Raw genomic sequence first — 20,439 nt, forward strand, 5'->3', positions numbered from 1 at the left:
AGACACTCAAGTTGCTTAGCACTTAGAAAAGTGTCCCACGGGTGCCTTAACCCTGGAGTCTGGGCAGGAATGGGTAAGGCCAGAATGGGTAGACTGGACCTGATTCTGTTATGGTCTTGTGGCTTCCTCAGCACAGTGACGCCCAGGCCAGTGCTAGTGGTGTAAGAGCACATTAATGAAACATTTGGGAATGAATGAGGAGGTTCAGTGGCAGACTGTGATGCTTTGGTCACTCTGTAGAGGAGGGTCTGTTTGTGAGATTGTTGCTTCTAGAAATGCATGCAGGCTGTACAGCTGTATCTGTTTGTAGCTCTGGTTTTCTAGAACATGATCTATAACCATTTTCTGGAGACTGACAAAAAGTCTTTTTCCAGTAAATGACATGAAATCACTATTGTAAAGGAGCTTTGTTTCTATGGAGGGGACAGGAGCTATGGAGGCTTTTTGGAAAAGAAGACCTCTGGTCCAAGGAGAGGACTTTCCATTTTAACTGATTCTTACAGGAGACATAGAAATCAAGTAAATGAGAATTTCAGTTTCTGACAAACACTTATAATCCTAAGATCTGATTTTTAATAAAGCTTCAGCAATCACATTCTTCAGCTTCAAAACAGGCAATTCTTGAGAACAATGTAACATCCTCTTGGCGTAATGATGTTTCTTTGCACACTGAGCTTACACTGCATATATTTGTTTTCTTTTGCTTAGAATGAAGTGATCAGCCAGCAGCTCTCTGTCATTTTCACTCATTGCTATGGACCCTACCCTATTCCGAAGCTCGTTGAAATTAAACGCAAGCAGACCTCTCGCCTAGGTAAGCATGGCTTGAAGGTGCTCGTTGGTTCTCCAAGGAGAGCTGTGGGAAGTCAGTGTCCTGGCTGCGTGCTGGGGGGGCACAAGTCAGTGAAAAACCTGAATCTGAAAGGCAGAACTAGAAAAAGGGCCCCAAACTCAGCCTTACCTGAAACTCCCACTGAAATCAGGAGGGTCATCAGGTGTGTTAGAGTGGGACCATGAAACTGCAAAGATTTGTTTGTGTTGATAACTAGGCTGAGATCTAAGCCTGGAGCCAAATGTCTGTCCACATATGAAAATGCTGTGGCTGTCTGTGGGTAATGCTGGGATGGCACAGCCTTCTTCACCTGCTGACAGAGCCCAGGTTGTTTTCATGTGACTGAGAGAAGACCAGACAGGTTTTCCAGAACCCTCTTCCCTTTGGCACAAAGACTCCCCCAAACAGGGAGAGAGGTGTAATAGGGTATAAATAAGCATCCCTCCAGCATCCGTTCAGCTGCAGTTTGCTTTGGGCAGCAGAGCTGGGAGGCTGTGCCAGCTCCGCTCGGAGGGGATGACTGGCTGTCAGCAAAGGTCCTCGCAGACTTCAAAGCTTTGAATTCTCTTCATCTGAACTCCACATGGCTGTCTGGGGTCTCAGGCTGTCCACAATAGTTTCATAGGCTTTACTCATTAAAAACAACATCCTTTTACGCTATTGACATCCTTTATTGAACCAGGAAAATATTCTGTACGTTCATGACCTCTTCCAAACCGAAGTTATTGGCTTTTTTTTTTCCTTCTTTTTGTGATTCTAGATCCCCATTTTCTTAACAACAAAGAGATGTCAGATGTTACATTTCTGGTGGAAGGAAGACCATTTTATGCACATAGAGTGTTGCTATTTACTGCATCACCAAGGTAAAATAAAGAGACATTTCTGGGTTTGTAACAGAAATAGAACTTAATTTTGTGGGTTTGTTTTGTTATTTTGTTCTGTTATTTTCCCTGGGGGTTGGTGTTGTTTGTTGTTTTGTTTTGTTTTCTTCTGTTACGATTCTTTGAAGGCCCAGTCTTCAAGTTTTTCCTAAGAAGAACATCTCAGCAACTTGTTTCTGGTTGATCTAGAGGGTGTTTAACAAGTACTGCAATCACTAGAATCCCACTCAGTAAATCATCTGTGCTTCTGGCCATTAATCCAACTTCATTTCACTGAGGCACATGTGCATGGAGCTCGTTGCTGCATCCAGCTCTTGGTCATAGAGGAGCCTTTTAGTATTTTTATTCCTAATGATTTATCCTGTCAATGGCTAAATCCTGCCTTGCATCAACATAGGCAATCTCCAGCAAAACCCAAACTCCTATCACTGCTTTCATTGACAGCCTTTGACCCTTTTAAAATAAAATTAAGTAACTATGAAACATATCATACTGTATAGGCTGGATGTGGGTTACCCATCACAACCCAAGCCTTATTTGTATGCGGCTTTATAACTAAAGGTGTGCTTTGAAACAAATATAGCTGGCCCTCCATAAGAGCTTGTTTCAAGATTTATCAAGGACAAGCCACTTGAGTTTGGGTAGCTGAGCAAAATGGGAACCTATGCTAGTCGTGCTGCCAACCCACACCACAGAGTAAAGAGGTTTGCATAAAGCAACTGCAGTATCTAGCTCTGCCATCAGTTAAGAAATGGGTATTTTGGTTTAGAGCTTATTTGTAGAGGTACAAACATGTTCTACCTGGTCCAGCTTTAAACCTACTAAATTGTATTCATAATAGAGTTTGACACTAGTAAAAGCAAATCAATTGTTATCTGTATGTTAATTAACGAGATGCAGTCATGATGTGGAAAAGGTTACCATCCAGTAAATGCTTGTCTTGATAGATAAGCCAAGCTTTGCACTATTGCTGGAAGGTCAGGTGAATTATCAAAAAGAGGAAGTACAAGGGCAGGTGTTTCTGACATCTGCATATTTCCTATTTTTGCCTTCTGATCAAATGGGAGTATCTGGTTTTGAGAAATGGGTTGCTACATATGGATGTCTTACACAAATCTGCAATTATTAACTTAGAAGGTGGGTTTTTTTCTGGAAACTTGTCTGAATTCCAGGTTTTGATAATCAGAGAACAGCAACCTATCCAGTTTTCTCTCCTGCCCCTTCTTACACAATTGTACTGAGCCTACATACAAGCATTAAAAGTCTTAATGTAGCTGTTTTAATATATTGTTCCAAAACATTTTCTTTAAAGCAGCATAATGGACATAGGCCAAAATCTATCTATCTCCTTCAAAAAAAGAAGGTGTGCAGTTTTTAAATGTTGCAAGTCTTCCTGAAAGATCATGTTACCTCCAAGGTGGGGGGAAAGAAAACAAAAAAAGAGAAAACAAAAGCAGGTTTCGGTTTTGTAATTTGCATCATTAGAGAATCTGAATTTCTTATGTACATTTTATTCTGTTGTGATGTTAGATGTATTTTTCAGATATCTCAAATTGAAATCTCCTGAAAGAGTGGCATCTTCCTTTTGGTTTGAACTTTGTCAGTGTCTAAATCTTGATGTGTTTTAGTGACAAATCCATTTATTTCAGTGTACTGTATTTGCAAGAGCTGATGCTGTCCTTCCTCTTTGCTGTGCCTTTTCACAGAGATAATTGGGCTGGTATTTCAGTCTTGCTCCTTTTTATCTAGGTTTAAAGCACTGCTGTCTAGCAAGCCCGCATCTGACAGTACTTGTATTGAGATCAACTATGTGAAGTACCCCATCTTTCAGGTAAAGTCAGTTCTCACACCGAATTTGAATGGAACATGTAATAGGAACATTGTACATGCCCTGTCCAAATTATTATGTGTGTATTTGGTAAACACATAGCTCAGAGTAGTGGTTTCATGAGCACAGGTTTCATCTCCGTTCACACACTAAGCTACAGAGTGATACTGATTGCAAATGTTGTGGCCAATCAGATTCAATAGCATGTATTCTACTTATACAGGCTATGCAGACAAAGCAGTGCATATAAAGGTAAAGCACTTAATTCTTTTTTTTCTCTTGCTGGCTCTTTCTGTATTTAATGGACAGGCTTGGAAGAGAAACAGTTCATTCCGTTCCTTAGCAGTATTGTTCAATCAATTTTTTGCCATGAAAATACAGAGCTTGCTTTCTGTATCTGAAGCATATACTTGTATATGCTTCCCTCTATTTGAGTCAGAGCTCAGACAGTTCCATGTATTGACTGCTACTGCTGCAGATAATTCCCAGCTGTCTACAGTAACTTAGGCTTGCTGGAAGCTCACTGCAGAGGGATCTTAGCTGTCTTGTATTACAATGCGGAGCCTCCCCCACTCTTTCTCATCATCCATGCATGCCCACACACAGCAGGGTGAAGGTGAGGGTGCCATTGCCAGGGAAGGAATAAGAGAATAACCATTATATATGCTGTATTTTCCTGAATCAGTGATGTACTTTGAGAGAGAGAGTGGCAAAATATATCTTGAAATTGGGAGGTTTGGGCCAGTTTTCTTTACAAATCCTTGGTGGTGTTGGAGAGCCTTGGGTATTGCCTGCAATCTTTTTATCACTCCCTGTTCCCTGATGTCTCAGATTGCTTTTTATAAACACTTCCTTTGTTCTATTACAGCTGGTTATGCAGTATCTTTATTATGGAGGTGCAGAGTCACTCCTGATTAAAAATAATGAGATTATGGAGGTAAGAGACATTTATCTTAATTGCAGTGGGAGCAATGCTAAGTGATCTCTGTACTGTTCACCAAAGGGCATGTGGCCATTGGGCAAGAGACCACGAGCACTCCTGTAAGAGCCAGCAGTGCCCAGGCTGTCTGCAGCCATGCAGGAGACTCTCAGTCTCCTTCTCTGCCAGTCACCTGTTATGATAACTTTCACCACTGTGAAGTTGACTGTCAGAGAAGAGAGAGTAGAAAAACTATGATCATCAAGCCCCCCAAAAGTATCTGAAATAAAAATACATAGTTAGGTGCTTTGAGAGACTCTTTCAAGGAAATGCAAAGCTGGTGTTACTAAGATCTGGAATCAGCTCCCAGCAGCATAGTATAGCATCCTCTGTCTTTCAGCCTGATAGGTGAGGTGCTCTGCTCCAACTGGGCCAGTCAGCTTCCCTCTGCCACACTGTTATGTTTATTAGTGCAGGCTTAACGTGTCCAAACCTATCTCAACAGCATAAAAGCATCCAGTTTGGTTCCTTACTCAGAACAATTCCTGGGCATGTACTAGGCTTTAACTGCAGGAGAAATCCCACTGGAGTCACAGTTCAGTTCAATTTCAAGCATGGGACTGTCAAGTTTTCTGAATAAAACTTTAATCTGCTCCCTGAGCTACAGAGACTTCTTTGCCCCTTTCTCACTGGATTTAAAACATCCAGTGCCACTGTGCCCATTTGTGAAAGTCAAACCAAGCCGACTGAAGCTGACTGAGCTGTCAATGTAGTCACACATCCACAACCTCTATGGATGTTAAGTCATCCTCTTCCAGATACTGTGTGCTGTCATTGCCAGTGATGATCAGCCTAACGACCCCAACTATATAGAAGTAAGAGATGTTTGAGTAAATTCTTGATGGCCATTGAGGGAGTTTTCCTGTTGACAGTTACAAGATTATGGCAGCCAAAAAGAATACAAGACTAAATCAGTAAATACTAAATAAGTAAATACTAAAACCAGAGCTACCTAAAAAGCTAGTGTACAGATTATAGTCTGCCACCATGATGTTTTATTGTTGCTTACATTAGTTAGTCTGTCCCTGTGACTGTTGCCTGGGGCATCCATGCAAGGCTTAGCTTTTACCAAAGTACTGCTAACCACAAATTGGGAGCAACTCTTTGGGGTACAAGTGGCCAGGGTGAATCAATTCTGATGGGTACAGGGGTAGTCAGAGGATGGAACTGGTCAGGACCGAAATTACCCCTCTCTGGTGCAGGCAGTGGATTTTTAACTAAGCATACCCACGTTGACCTTCTGAGCTTTATAGGACAAGGTCACTAATTCTCATACCTTGTATGAAATCTCATATGATTTCACCTGTAGTTTTGAAAGAAGCTCCTGTATTTCTTACCCTCCCTGAAATAGGAGTCTTAGACGAGGCAGTGCAACAGCTCTATAGAGAAGCGTGTGTTACCACCTAGGCTGTTAAAAACCTTGTGCTGCAGTTCAGCTGGCAGCTTGCTCTACTTTTGTGACATCTCAAAACTTCTGTGACTCAAGAATGTATGACTGATTGACTGATCTGTTGATAACAGATCTAGCCACGGTTCCTCACAGTTTACAGTAATTACAAACCAGCACGTGACTGCTTGAGCCACAGAGACAGCTGGAATAGGATTTGGCTTTATCTTTCAAAACTGCATTTAGCAACTTGCCTTATTACAAATAAGATAACAAGAAGCACCAGAAATACTCCACAGAAATCTTTGCTGCAATTCATAATTGGGGCCAGCTGGCTGCTATCACATCAGCACTGCAGATTTTCAACACTTGGATTTATTTATGGGATTAAAGCAGAGCTCGAGCAGACTGCATAGGAGAAGTCAGAATAATGTCATGAAAGTTTCAGGGGTTTGCTCCCCAGTGCTCCTACCTAGTGTCATGAGAGCCCTTTTGGAATTCACAGGGTAGCTTGTTGTCATGCAGCTATCGATGATAAGGGCCGTATAAATGCCTGAACACCTGAACAGCTTGGCCTAAGAGACCTGGCTGGGTTAGAGCAAGGTGTCAAGCAGTGAAGAACCCCACCCTGCTTCCTAAGCCAGAGCAGAGAGCAAGAGGCAATGACTTAACATGGAAAGACAGAAAATGAAATTCTTTTTCCCAGTTGTAAAAGGAAAGAAAGGGAGCAAAAGCAGAAATCTTAGCACTACTGAAATCAGTTGGAGAAATCAAAATTTAAGCTATTTTCACCCCACAGGCTCAGGTCATGGCCACACATCCCAAGGCAGTGCCAGTCCAGGTAGTATATTCATAGGGTGGATGCAGGGCTGAAGAGGGAGGGAGGTCAGCTTGAGTCCTGATGTCAAGAAGAGCTATGGTAGTGCAGCAGTACAGACACAACACCAACATGAGTGTTAACTAGGCACTGCCTTACACCAAGCTGGTTCCCACCTTTGCATTGTTTCCCACTGTGCGCCCACTCCTTGGATTAATGTGGAGCCAGACAGTGTTTCAGTGCCCATGGCCTAGACATGACCTTATTGCTGCTCACGAGCCAGAGCAAGGCACATATAGAGATCTGATTCAACTTCCTTGAGCCTGCTGAGATGACAGATTTGAAGTTTATTGCCTCTCTACATTTTTAAGACTGCCCAGGGTGACCATCATCATCTGGTTTGAATTCCTCTATCCTCTTGGTCCTGGCCCTTCTGCTGACATGCCCAAAGCCAGCCTACATGCTCTGTTTCAGCCACAGCTTGGGGAACAGTTCAACCAGAACCCTTTCTTCCTGGAATGTAATTGTAGATCCCTCCTTGCAGAATCATGTTTGCAAAGTGACCAGAGACTCTCCAAGCTGCCATTCCCTTTTTCTCTCTTCCCCCCACCACTGCTCCTATTCCAAAGTCAGCACATGGGTCTGAGCAGCCTGAGATGGTCTCTCCATGGACAGCTTCCCTCAGTATAATCTAGAGGGGACTGCAAAGGGTTGAAGCAACCAAGCAAACCTTCTCGTTCTGACTGTCAGTACTTTCATGCTAACTGAAGCAGGGACAGAGAAAGAAATATAATGAAACAGTAAAGAAGCAAGCTCTGATTCCGTGTGGCTCAGCAGTTTTGACTATTTTTTCCCTTACTTTTTTTTTTTTAGCTTCTCTCTGCTGCTAAATTTTTCCAGCTTGAAGCTTTACAACGACACTGTGAGATCATTTGTGCAAAAAGCATTAATACAGAAAACTGTGTGGATATTTATAATCATGCCAAGGTAAAAATAACCGCGTATGCTTGCATGTTATGTGTCTGTCCTCATAGGTCAGTGTTATGACAAGTAGTGATACATACATATGTCATATGCTTAGTATTTTTTTGTGTATCTAAGATTTGTCATTCATTTACTATGACTGAGTGGCTAACAGGTACCTAGTATAGTGACAGTCCTAAATCATGTAGTGTACGAGCACTGGTGGCAACTTCTCACCTCCTTCCCTAAGCGGTTCAAATTCAATTTGAGTGTACCACTGTGTAGCAGATCTGTCCCTTGTCATGGCAACCCAAACTGCTGAGTTACTCAACAGGAATCACCTCAGTGAGTAAGATGCCTCTCTTCCACCTTCCAAGCTGCGTGGTCCCATTACAATTCCTTGTTTCCTCCTGCCTGAAGCCCACTGGGGTGATATACTCAATGCTGGTGACAGCTTGTCAATACATAAAAATGCCATGCTGTCAAAGAGCAATGTCTCAGAGCCATGTAAGGATGGTAATGAGAATTTTATGTCTCAGAGAGATTTGCAGCTTCCTAACTGGAATCAAATTATTTACTTAGCTTGTGAGGGGGCCTAAGTGATTAGGCATAAAAGCATGGCATTTTTTGACCTGGAAAACCTATTTTTGTTCATTGATGGAGGTGGTTGCCACATTGATTAGTTTCAGTTTTTCTCCTCCTTTTGTGTACTTAGTAGTTAGACTTTCATTCAGAAGATGGAAATGATACACAAATAGTTGCGACAAAATATTTTTAGAGCATTGCTTAGATGATTTTTTCCTAAGCTTACATGGTCTCTAAGAAAGATAAAATGGTGCAGCATGACACGGAGGTTTGATTGAGCAGAGTAATCCTGCAGATTGCTCCAAACCCCTGCAGATCTGACCTCTATTCACATTATCAGGTATTTCTTACAGAAAGCAGTAATGTTAAGTCTTGATGTACAGATAACGTGCAATCAGTGTTTGAAGCAGCATAAAGTTCCACCTATGAAATAAATAAGAAATGAGATATTTCTGCAGGTGCATTTATTGTAATAGAAAAAAAAATAAGCAGTGCAAGAATCTCTTGAAAAATACTTGATTTATCTTCTCGCTCATGTGGGAACTTCTCAATTTTTATTACTGTTACTAAAAGTAAAATGAATAATTTTGTTTTAAAATCACGTGTTTTCTTTGACTTGTGAAACGTAGCTGTTATTTACATCCTGATTCAAGAAAGTTCTTACACAGAACTTTATACCTGTCTGAGGGACTTGCATACCAAGTGGTGCTGGGACTGAATAAACCCAGTGATTAAATCCAGCTCCTTGTTTGCCTGCAAGGGCCTCAGCCTGCAAGGTTTTTTTGCCTCTTTCAATGGTGGCGGTGGAAATGGTGTCCTTGAGAGGCTTTCATGGCGAGGGTCATGTTTGCACTGATGGGGGTTGTGCCTTGCAGAGATAGCCAAGCTAGCTGTGAATGAAATCTTGACTTTGTTAAGCCACATCACCCTAGAGCTCTGCATGGGCTAGTTTACCCTGCTTCCAGTGTATTACCAGCGCTAAGCTTCATACTCCTATAGCCAGAAGGTGTCCGGGACCTGAACTCACACATTTAAAGCTAGTTCAGGTACCTCTCTATTATGCTGTCTGCAGAGAAGAGAAGGCACTCCATCTTCTGGTTGCCGGTCTGTGTGATGTGCAGGTGATTAATCTGAGCACAGATTGTTCTGCCGAGAGTGCTCCTGTCACACAGTAGCTTCATTTGTTTGTTATGTGAATATGAGATAATGGTATGTGGTGGAGGAGGCCAGATGGTCATGATGAGCCAGAGGAGCTCACAGGCAGTTGAAGCGCAGCTTGCGAGCCAGCTGTCTGCTTTTCCATGTTGCTCTCCGAAGCGTGGAAGAAACTCATGTTAGACAGCAGTTAGGATGGGAATAAGGTGAGCAGGCAATGAAGCCAGGAACCACCGAATCAGGCAGGAGCAGGTTTGGAGTAACTTGCTCCTGCTGTAGGTACCATTTCTAGTCGCTGCTACTTTGCAAGCTCAGCTGCGCCTGCAGGAACTCAGGCGATGCCGGACCTAGCAGGAGCTTGGGTGGCAGGATGGGCTGAGCATTGCTCTCTACACTTGCATGGTTGCAATGACAGCTATAGTGAAATATTACGGCTGTACTCTTTGTATGACCACAGGATTTAGGGTCTTTGAGCAACCGGTCTAGTGGAAGGTATCCCTGCCCATGTCAGGGGGTTGGAACTGGATGATCTTTAAGGTCCCTTCCAATCCAAACCATTCTGTGATGCTGTGACCAGTACAGGTCACCTATCAAATGACCAGTATGGGTCATCCAAGGTTTGCTCATACATTTTCACTCACACATTTAAGGTTTGCTCACACATTACAGTGTCCCTGCCTATTACCCTGACACAGCGTCCTGAGTTAGAGAGATACTGACAGCCCCAAACCACGTGCTCTACAAACCTCCATTTGCCCTCCAAAGATTTCTCGAAGCATGAAACTTTGCATGACAGGCTTCTGCAGTCGTATGTCCCATCCTTACTAAGGATGGCATTCATGAAACTTGGTCTGTAGTATGTTTTTGCAGACATACATCTGTAAGCATTACTGTGCCTTGTCTGAAAGGCTTAGCTTGTGTATTTGTTTGTATGCAGCTCTTATGCACTGCATTTGCTGAGTGGGTTTTATCAGAATGGTTATCTTTCTCTAATTTCACTTCTTGTAGTTTCTCGGAGTCACAGAACTATCTTCCTATTGTGAAGGCTACTTTCTCAAAAATATGATGGTCCTCATTGAAAACGAAGCATTCAAACAGCTGTTGTATGACAAGAATGGAGAAACATCCGGTCAGAATGTGCTACAGGACTTACAGAGGACGTTGGCCACAAGGATTCAGTCAATTCATTTGTCTTCTTCAAAGGGCTCCATTGTGTAAAGCTGAGGAAGACGGTAACCCTCTAATAAAGACCCTGCAAGTTAAGTCTGCTGTGGCAGTTGCTTAAACCCATTGCAGTTGCTTAAACGACTACAAAAAAGTAATTAAAAAAATTCTACTTTGCATCCAAATAGTTCCGTGTTGGCCAAAGGTGCTGCGCTGGGGCTGCAGCCCCGTCCAGATGAGGGAATGCAGAATACGAAGCTCCTCCGTGGTTTTGAGCAAACAGGGTACCAGAGTATCCAGTGAATTGCTGTTGTACTCAAATTCTGAACACGAAAACACACATACATGTGGTCGTGGAGCTTGATGCCAACAAAAGCCAGAACTCAGTGAACAGCAGAAGCCCCTGACTGAGCGGTGGTGCCAGGGAACACCCGAATTGACCAATTGATCATTTAAGGCAGATCTGTTCCCATGTAATACATTTAAGAACTATATCTATCCCGGAGTTCATTATCTCATGCATTTAAGAAATGTAAGAACTGTTATTGCTGTCGAGCAAAGATCAACTGTATTAGAGAGTGAGTAAGACTGTTACAGCTGAGGAAGTATACTGAGAGATTTTTAGGGGTGGGAACTTTTTAAACTGTTCATAAAAAATAACGGGGTGGCCTTGTAGTTTAAAAATGATTTCTTAAGCTTAAAATTTCATTTTCAACAGAGCTGTGTTTGAGGATCTATGTAACATGTTTTGGTTTTTTAAATGGTAAAATGTACATTGTGTAAACATACATATGATCAAGTTTTGCTTGTATTCTTTCCTAGGGTGGTATAATCTTGCCTAACAGGCTATGGTTACACCAAAGAGGTACATTACCCAGACTATCTCTAATACAGTAGTTGGGGGGGTGGGGGAGCAGGAGAACTGCATGCTACTCGTGATTTGGGGTTGAAAACAATGACAAACTCAACATGCATTTGCATGGTAACTGTACCTGTGAAATGTTACGTTCGTGCTTCGTTTCGCCAAGACAAATGCGATGTTACTTCTTGTCAACCTCCATTTGTGAAATTAGCATCTTTTTTTATTTGGTGCGATTGGTTGTGGCACGGTACCCCCGGAGACCCTTCTGGAGATGCTGATTTCTGTTTGTTACAGTGAAGTGATAATAGCAGATCTTTACTTCAGTAATGTGTTGATACTTTGCTACTGGCCAGAGATTGTGTCTGAGTTAGACTTTTTTAAATTATAATTAAATATGTACGATAGAATGATTTCTCACTGTATCCTGAGAATGTATAGGTTATCTACAGTGCAGGGGTTGGTGGGGTGGGATGAGGGTGTGATTTAATGTTAAAGCTTTGTTTATTTTGCAGCAAACTGTTAGCAAGACAAACCTGCTATGTGCCACAACATTCCTGATGCTCTGTCTCTGAAAACCATAGCAAGAAGTAGGCAAAGGTGTTGCTTTCTCCATGGCAAATTGACATTAATGTATTTATTTTGTAGCATGCCATTCAGAAACCGTGCCCAGTTCATAGATTTTAAAAGCTTTATTTTGACAGTGCATGTTAACCTCTTCTTCTTTTGTTGAGGTATCTATGTTGGGTGCTGGGCAGATCTACCAGTATCTTCCATGTTGGTAGCTTTTGGCATGCTCAAGAGAACACAGTTTTGGCTCTAGTTACCAACATGGTAGGAAGCTGGTTTATTACTCTGAGGTGTAAATCCACCTGTGTGCTTGGTCTTTTAAAGCCTCTGCAGTTTCTGCGGCACATTACAAAATGTCTAAACTGCCACTAATGTTGCAGAGACACAGCATGTCAGTCAATTAAACTTTTTTTTTTCCTGCATATAGTAGATGTTCACACAAGATGCTCTCTGGAACATTTAGGTAGTGGCAATTTCCGTGTGAACATTGTGATGCTAGTGAAGCAACACCATGGTTGATGCAGCAGCAACGTGCAGAGGTGCTTGCTGTCATTTGGCGTGCCTCCTTTTCCATGGAAACCCATCTTTCCATGCCAGTGATAACTAGATAGAAGCAGACCTCACCCCACAGCTTCATGGTTTAAAATAGCAAAGTTTTCCAAACCATAATCATGATACTAAGATTCTTCCCTTGGGTACGCACGTAGTGCCCAACAAAATCATCAGCATATGTGTATATCCATAGGCAAAATAGCTTTTTCTAGGAAACATGCCCACAGGTATACATATATATATATATTAATCTGGCATCTAATTCTATAATGAGAACCACGGCTGTTGTGCCCCTCTTTCTAGCTCAAATACTGTGTTTTGGTAAAGGGACGTAGAGTCCTGTGTGCACAGCCTGCCCCTGGAAGGTGATGTCTTTTGAGCATTTGTATGAACCTGCCTGGAACCCATTAGGAAGGAAACACTGATAACTGTACAAGTTGTTCTTTTGATGAGTTGAGAGTATCTGTGGTAACGCTCACTGGTTTTCATTAGGAGATAAAGGGCTTAATATCCTTTGGCTGTACGTGAACTGAGTGGTCACCGTGTTTGGGCACTCAAAGGTCAACACGAGCCAAAGGCTCTACCAACAGAGTGCAGATGCCTCCAAGCACACACTGTGCAAGCCTGCCAGCAGAGCAGCACCAGCCCATGCATTTCTGTGTCCCTTTGCTCCTTCGGGCCCTTGTGAATGTGGATTGCTGAGCACAACAGGAATTGTGGCACCCACTGCTGCTGCAAGATCTGCTTTGTTGGTGTCTGGCAAATGGTAGGAGAGAACAAGCCCCTAGAAGCTATCATTCAAAGCTGCTACAGGCAGGGATTGCAGCTATTGATTTATAAGGGAATAACTTTAGCCCTTCAAAACTCTGGTAATCCCGAAGTCATAGATGTGTAGCTGAAAGGAACCTAAAAAAAAACCACCCATAACCTTCAATTCCATGCCAGATAGTGTGCAGCTTGCAGGCTCTTGAAATATCCAGTAACAGGGATCCACAACCTTCACCTCCCTCAAAATCAGAAGGCTTTCCCAAGAGACTGCAATTTACTGCAAATAGACCCACTTTCCCTTCAAGCCCTGATTGACAGGAAGAAGGGATGATCTTACAGGATCTTCTTACAAGATTACTCTATGATTCTATGTATTAGATTAATTATCCTATTTTCCTCACTAGTATAGTCTTTCCTAGTTCTTTTGCTGTTATTTTCTAGGTCTCTAATTTTTGCTGTCATTCCCCTCAGTACTCCCCAGTTTCCCCAAAACACAGCACTTCAGCAAGGGTTTTATACAGTAACGAGCAAAGCAGCATTAACTGTCTCCTGTGGTTTATGTAAAGCATATCAGAAAATACATCCTGGAATATTTTCTACAAGAACACCCCATAGCTGACTTTGATCTAGTCTGTCTTCTCTTACAATTCCTGGGTGATTCACTGCTGCTTTCCCAGGAGTTCCCATTTTGATTTGTGCATTTGTTTACTGCACCTTCCATAGTATAACGCTTTCGACTTGTCTTTATTAAACTTGTTTGGCTTTAATTGGGGCAATTTCCCCACTTCATCAAGATCAATTGCAATTCTGATCCTGTCTTCTAGCCTGTTTCGTAATCTCCAGGCTTTATTGTACATGGCTTCATGCATGGATTCTTCATTAATCTGGGGCTGGGGGGGAAGGTGTCTGTTGTCAATTTAATCTAAAAAGCAGTGTGACTTTCAGTGGGTGCCCGTGAATACCATCCCTATCAGATACGGCTCTTTCCAGCAGAGCTTTTTATTAGCATTTTCTAGAGAGATGGTGTTATCATCTTGGAAAATAAAAAGCCTTCTTCTTCTTTAGTCTTTTTATGAGTTGCAATAAGTTACAAATTTTGAGGGAAAATATTAGCTCCGATCTAGGTGAAATGGAAAAACATACAACATCCTTAGAAAAACTTGTGATTTTCTTTCTAATCATAACTTTCCAGCCTTTAATGAGTGAAGGGCTGGTTTTGTTCCTTTCCATCTGTCTTTTTTATACTAATCCAGTGCTGTAGTATTTGAGGACTTGCAGGCATCCTGCCCTTGCCTCATGGCAGATCTTTTCCTTCTGCCTCTCCACAAGGTCCTCCCTTAGTTTCCAGAATTTCCCCATTTCGCCTCACGTGCTACCAGTTGCCACACTTCCCAGGTTTTTTTTACTCTAGAGCCCCACTGGATGCTTTCCCAAGCCCAGAAAGTGTATCTGTGTTCTCCTGAATGGGCAATTTTCCAATAATTGGCTTGAGAGCTAGGAAGAGAAAAGGATGGGGAATGCAGGAGGGCAAAGGTTTTGGACATCACAGAGGAAGGCTGGTATTATTTTCACGACAAAAGTCAGCTCTGTCTACTCGTTTCTCAGATTTTCCTGTGATATGTTCCTTCTGCCTGCTGTCCTCTAAACACAGCTGGTGGCCAGATGCTCTGTTCTGGGACAGGGCCAGCTTTCTAACGGCTGAGACTTCTTTTCTTTTCTCCAGCTAAAAGTTTTGCCTGCTTGGTCTCGGCTTCAGAGTAGATTTGTGCAAATGTCCATAAAAGACAGAGGAAACGTCTTTAAAGAGGTGTGAAGGCTCAGTAGCCAGGCTCCCGTTGGCACTAATGAGAGCTGCTTGCTGAATCCTCCACATGCTGCTTTTGACAGTGAGCCTTTTTGTATTGAATGCCCACTGGCTTCATACCAAACGCTGCACAAGTTCTGGATAGGCTGCAGTGTGTGCTGTGCCGGGGGATTGCCGGAATCCTAGTTTTGTTTCAGAGCGTCGCACCATGTGCTGCTCTTTGAAGATTAAACGAAAAAGGGAAATCCGCAGTTTATACTGAAATAAACTGCTCTGAGGTGGTGCACTGAGAATAAAGAAAGGGCATCTCTTCTTCCCCTCCCTGTACCTGTATAAAATCAGAGCAGGGTTCTGTTATGGCATGCAATGCAACTAGGTCTGTGGGGACTCAGGCATTCAGGACCGTGTTTAAGTGGGGGTTTGATGTTCAAGAAAAATACAGGTGGTGCTAAAGTTCACACATCCACATACTCAAGGCAAGGCTCAGGCCATCCTAGGGAAACAGCTATTCCTAGTGCTCTTGTCTATGGGTTAAATCCTTGGAGAAGCTGAGAACCTGCAGAACTTGTCATTGGTTGCAGGTATTCAGTGTCCCTGCAACCCAGAGCTGGCTCTGTCTTAAAACTTGCTGAAAGATGTCATCCCGAAGCCTGTGTGCACTGAAGCTGCCTCTGAAGTCAGTGGATGATTTGTTATTTTGGGGTTTGAACGAGAGTTACCTGAAGTCAAAGACTTGAAGTTAGTTTGTTTGACAAAGTGTCTTTCATGTGAGGCTCTGCAAGCGCTTTACAGAAGTGAACGGCCTGATGTTGCTTTCATCCTCTGGCCCAGAGATGTTGAAATCTATAAGCATTTAAAAAGCTGCTTAGAATTTGTCCTAATATTTAATAAACTAGCTTGCAGAAAGTTAGCCTTGAAATAGCACTCAAATAATACCTGAAACCCATAGATGAGAACATCACTAATTTTAGATGTCTGCCTATAAGCACAACATTTGTATCTCTCCCTCACAGCTCTTCCAATACATCTTCCATATGTTTGTAACAAAACTAATATTTTGTTAGTTTTTAACCTGTTATTTATTTTGAGATAAAGCCCGTTACCTTCAGTGGGTGAAAACTGCCCGCTCTGACCAGATCATCACATTCCAAGTAGAATTGCATCTGACCTACCATTTATAACGTCCTCCATGGGCAAAAAATAGCGAAGCTGAGTCTTCAGCTGTGAGTCAATGATCCGTGACTTCAGTGAGACCGCTGCTGAAAACACTGCAAATGGGGTACCTGAAGCAGAAGGAAAATCTGGAAACCTGCAGAAGATGATGGGCATTTGTCAGCTGCCTTCAGTGAGCCTAAGAACTGGGAAGCGAGCTCACGGTGGAGAGCAGGCAGGTACTCAGTTTCTTTTTGTTGCCATTAAAGTGTCATTCTTTTAGGTTGGTTCAAGGCTGCTTGCACGGAAGAGCCATGGATGGCCTACTGTGTATTTATCTTAGGCACATGCAGAGGGCTCACAATGTGCCATCTCATGTTCTCAAGTCAGTAGTCTCTGTTAGATGATGCTTTATGTGCTTTGCTTGGATTGCTTGTCACTAAACCAGCCAGGAGACATGGCAGCAAGTTACAAGAGAAGTTGCAAAACAAACAACTTGTGTTTTGCAAGCTAAGCTGTTTAGTTGGCAAAATCTGTCCACCTGATTTTATGTGATGAACCAGAACAGCAATTTTGGTTTTCTTTTCCTTTGGAGAGGCATTTTCCATCCTTCTTTCAGCTTACAGTTTTAGTCTTCCATCCTGCAGTGGTGATGACACAGTGTGATTAGGCACAGGTTTCTGTTCATGTTGGATGGCACGCTAATGAAGAGGTCTCAGTAAGGAAAGAGGATTAGGGACAAGGATTTTGATGTCTAACCTCAGATATTTGCATATTTGGATTCCAGAGGTATAGTGTTCTCTATTTCCTGGTTTATTTGTTCTCCAACTCAAGAGTTTCCATGAAATCGGAGAGGAGAGCAGAGCAGAAGACAGGTAGGAGAGGAGGAAGCAGCCCCATCTTGGCATCCCAAACCAGCCCATTTGGCTCTGGTCTCTTTAATGCTCACAGAGAGGGTTTGCTCGGTCCCACTGCTCAGATATGGCCGTGGAGCTCCAGCAATTGGTAGCTTTTTGTTGTCCTTATAAATATCTCGACTGCCGCAGCTGCAAGAGTGAATTTGCCTGAACCCCTTTGTGTGTGGTTAACTTTGGTCTTTCCACTTCCTGTCATCTCTGCTGCTGTGTTTTCATTAAAACTTCCATTACTTGGTTTTGCCCAGCTCAGTGAGAGGCAATCTTGTTTCTTATTGCCTTTCTAAAGCAAACAAAGACAGGGAAAAAAACTCACTGAAATACCCAATCAGAAATCATTCATGGCTTAAAATAAGCCGCATTGGAAAATGGAGATGCTCAGACACACAAAAAGACAGCCACTTTAGAAAAATCCAATGTGCTAGAAGGTCATTTTAATTAATTATGGTCAAAGCCTTAACACCTCATATGTTCTGGCAGGGAGGGATTAACGTGGTTCAGAACATCTGGACTTGTTCAAGCCATGGGTTCAGGAGAGTCCAGCCTTACCCTTTGCCCTTCCCAGCAGTGGATAAATTGACTATCCTATAACTTGCTACGTGAGAGGCTTTCAAATGAACCTTTCTAAAGCCTGGTTCTCTCTGTTCTGCATAGCTTTTGAAGAGCTCACAGCACATCTGCGGGCTGAGATCGGCTTCTGAGGACTGTTGAAAGCCCCCTGCGCCCCAGCACTGACTGTGCCTTACTGGGGCAGGAGGTAGGAAGGAGCACAGGAAGCCCCTGGAACCTCATCAGAAAGAAAGCTGCTTCCCCAGCATCCAGGCATTCACTTGATCAAATAACCCTCCTTAACCTGCTCAAGCCTGTGTAGACCGCTGATAGACAAATTTGGGACAGATGGTTAAATACCTAGGGAACTGATTTTTGCCTTGCAATTATTGAGACAGTGACTAATTGTGCCGTTTGGGAACATGGTAAAATGTGCAGTCTTCCTGGAGTTGTGAGTTTATGTTTATCCATCGAAGAATACAAGGACCAAAGGAAAACACCTGATAGCCTTTTGACCTCGTGTTCCTGGCTGAATTCCAATTAATACTAGAAAAAAATTAACTTATTTAAGTCACATCAGTACATTTTGACCAGTATGTTGCTTCTTGTCCGTATTTCTCTGAGTATTGCGGCTGCTGTACAGCCGTATGTGCTGTACCAGTGGGGAACAGAGGTGCCTGAGCACCACGCTTACAATAAATAAGTAAATCCCACTCTCTGCAATCCAGGACATTTCTTCAACTGATCTCTTCAGTGTTACATGGAAGGTGAATAAAGCAGCTCAGCTTTTTACAGCCCAAAGATAAGGTCAATGCTCTTTTTCCGATGCTCTCTTCACTCTGCCAACGACCACACAGCGGAGGGGTCTGGACCTGCATTTTTAAAATCATAACGTAATTAAAAGCAGCAGAAATAAAACCCAACATGGGAAATAAAAACTTCCCTCACCCTACTCCACTCCCCCACAGTAACAGGTGGGCTACTCAAGCGTCCTTCAGTCCCGCTCATCTGAAAGCTTATTGTAATGCCATTTGTGCACCAGTTATCCTCAGAACTGGCTTTTGATTAGGTTGATGTCTGGAAAGCATCTGAAGTCATTCAGGACAGAAGTGGCACTGTAAATTAACTTATTCTGCATCGTCTGAGCTGTGCACCTTGTGCTTCTTTGTGGTTTTTTGAGTTGTATCGGTTGTTTGGGTTTTTTATTGGGAAGAAAAGGTTAAGCATGTGCAATGCTTTGGATTTTCCATCCATAGTTATCTTTGTATGTTTGTATGTGAGCGAGATAGACAGTAACTAGATCTACGGGATATGTTATGAGGCGTGAAATCATGTTTGTAATGAGATTTCTTGTTAATGGCAGTCAGCCTTCCTTGATGCTGAGCATTAATGCAATATCCATTAGTGCAGCTAAACCTCCCTCCACTCCACTTTCCCAAATGGGTTTCACTTTGTACCTAGTTTAGCATTTATAAATATTTGATACAAGGTTCAAGAAGTAATTTAAATGTTAAATGAAAGATATATGAATGTTTTAGGAAAAATACAAGTTAAGATTCTACTATAACATCATTCACAAACCAAACATGAAAGCATGATGAAATTTGCCCCACTAAAATTGCTGGAAGCCTTTTCATTGATTTTTCTAGTCTGTTTTCCATCTTTCTTTCATAGTATGTCACCTTTGAAGTCTTTGCACATCTTGCATTTTCCAAGCTGAACGCCTATCTGTAATTAGAAAGCACAATCTTGATTTTTAAATGGGGAAGTGATCCTTCCTCTGTCATTCACTTCTGAAGCTGGTTTTGTATCTTTATGTTTACCAGTGAAAACAACAGCTGAATGGGGAAGTGCCAGCGCAAGCATCCTGAAAAGACAAAAGAACTAACACTGTCAGTGGGACAACTCTTTGCTTCCTTCCTCCCTCTTCTCATCCACTCCCACTTGTCCCTGAGATGTCTTTGAACTTAAAGCTAGAAAAGAAAAGTGAAAACAAGAGGAAAGGATGTGCTGGGAATAAGATGGTTTCTAGAACAGTGTGGAACCATCAAGTTAATCTTGATTTTTTTCAGGTTTTAGGCAGACTCCTAATTTGTGTAAGATAAACCCAGGAATAGTCATGATTGTTTTGCATTTGTGTGATTGTTATGAGTTTGGGTTTGGGTTTATTCCCTACAAGGGTAGTTTTGCTTGCTTGCCATCCATTGTCGGGGTTTTGTGGGAAGCTTTCACTTCACTTTTTATTGAGAAGCAAATGAAAGATCACCCAGCCCAACAGTAACTGTGAACAAATAGATAGATATTGTCTTTCATCCCACAGATGTAGCTGAAATACTGTTTCATGGCTTCATAGGGATGTTTGAGATCATCTACAATTAACAACACAGGTGAAACCTTCTTCTCCTTTGCTTATCCATTTATGATAAAAAATAAATAGCAGAGAATCACAGTACAGACAATAGGATGGCAGATATTTTTCAAGAGTATAGCTAAGAAATACAAATGTTTCTGGAGCCAAATCTTTTCCTCAAAAAGGCAGGTAGATATTTGTAGCTCATTCCAAGGTGTCAGCCTCTCAAGTCCATTAGATGCTTTTGAAGAATTCTTGTTTCATGTTGTTAATGTTCCAGGGCAAACTGTTCCACCAAAGACACTTAATTGAGGGCACTCCAGAACAAGG

At 42.3% G+C, this 20,439-nt stretch overlaps 1 protein-coding gene across 1 annotated transcript in view; it reads left to right on the top strand.

Annotated features, from left to right (window-relative positions):
- BTBD11 (BTB (POZ) domain containing 11) overlaps window positions 1-11,859 on the top strand; it is a 75,319-nt gene extending 63,460 nt beyond the window's left edge. The window contains exons 12-17 of the mRNA XM_010023852.1: window positions 709-814; window positions 1,593-1,695; window positions 3,463-3,544; window positions 4,410-4,478; window positions 7,598-7,711; window positions 10,436-11,859. Coding sequence (XP_010022154.1) covers window positions 709-814; window positions 1,593-1,695; window positions 3,463-3,544; window positions 4,410-4,478; window positions 7,598-7,711; window positions 10,436-10,645 — 684 coding nt within the window. The 3' untranslated portion in view covers window positions 10,646-11,859. The remainder of the gene's footprint in view (window positions 1-708; window positions 815-1,592; window positions 1,696-3,462; window positions 3,545-4,409; window positions 4,479-7,597; window positions 7,712-10,435) is intronic.
- Window positions 11,860-20,439: the final 8,580 nt, after the last annotated feature.

This window comes from Nestor notabilis, unplaced genomic scaffold (genome assembly GCF_000696875.1).
Source record: "Nestor notabilis isolate BGI_N333 unplaced genomic scaffold, ASM69687v1 scaffold101, whole genome shotgun sequence".
Classification (NCBI taxonomy): Eukaryota; Metazoa; Chordata; class Aves; order Psittaciformes; family Psittacidae; genus Nestor; species Nestor notabilis.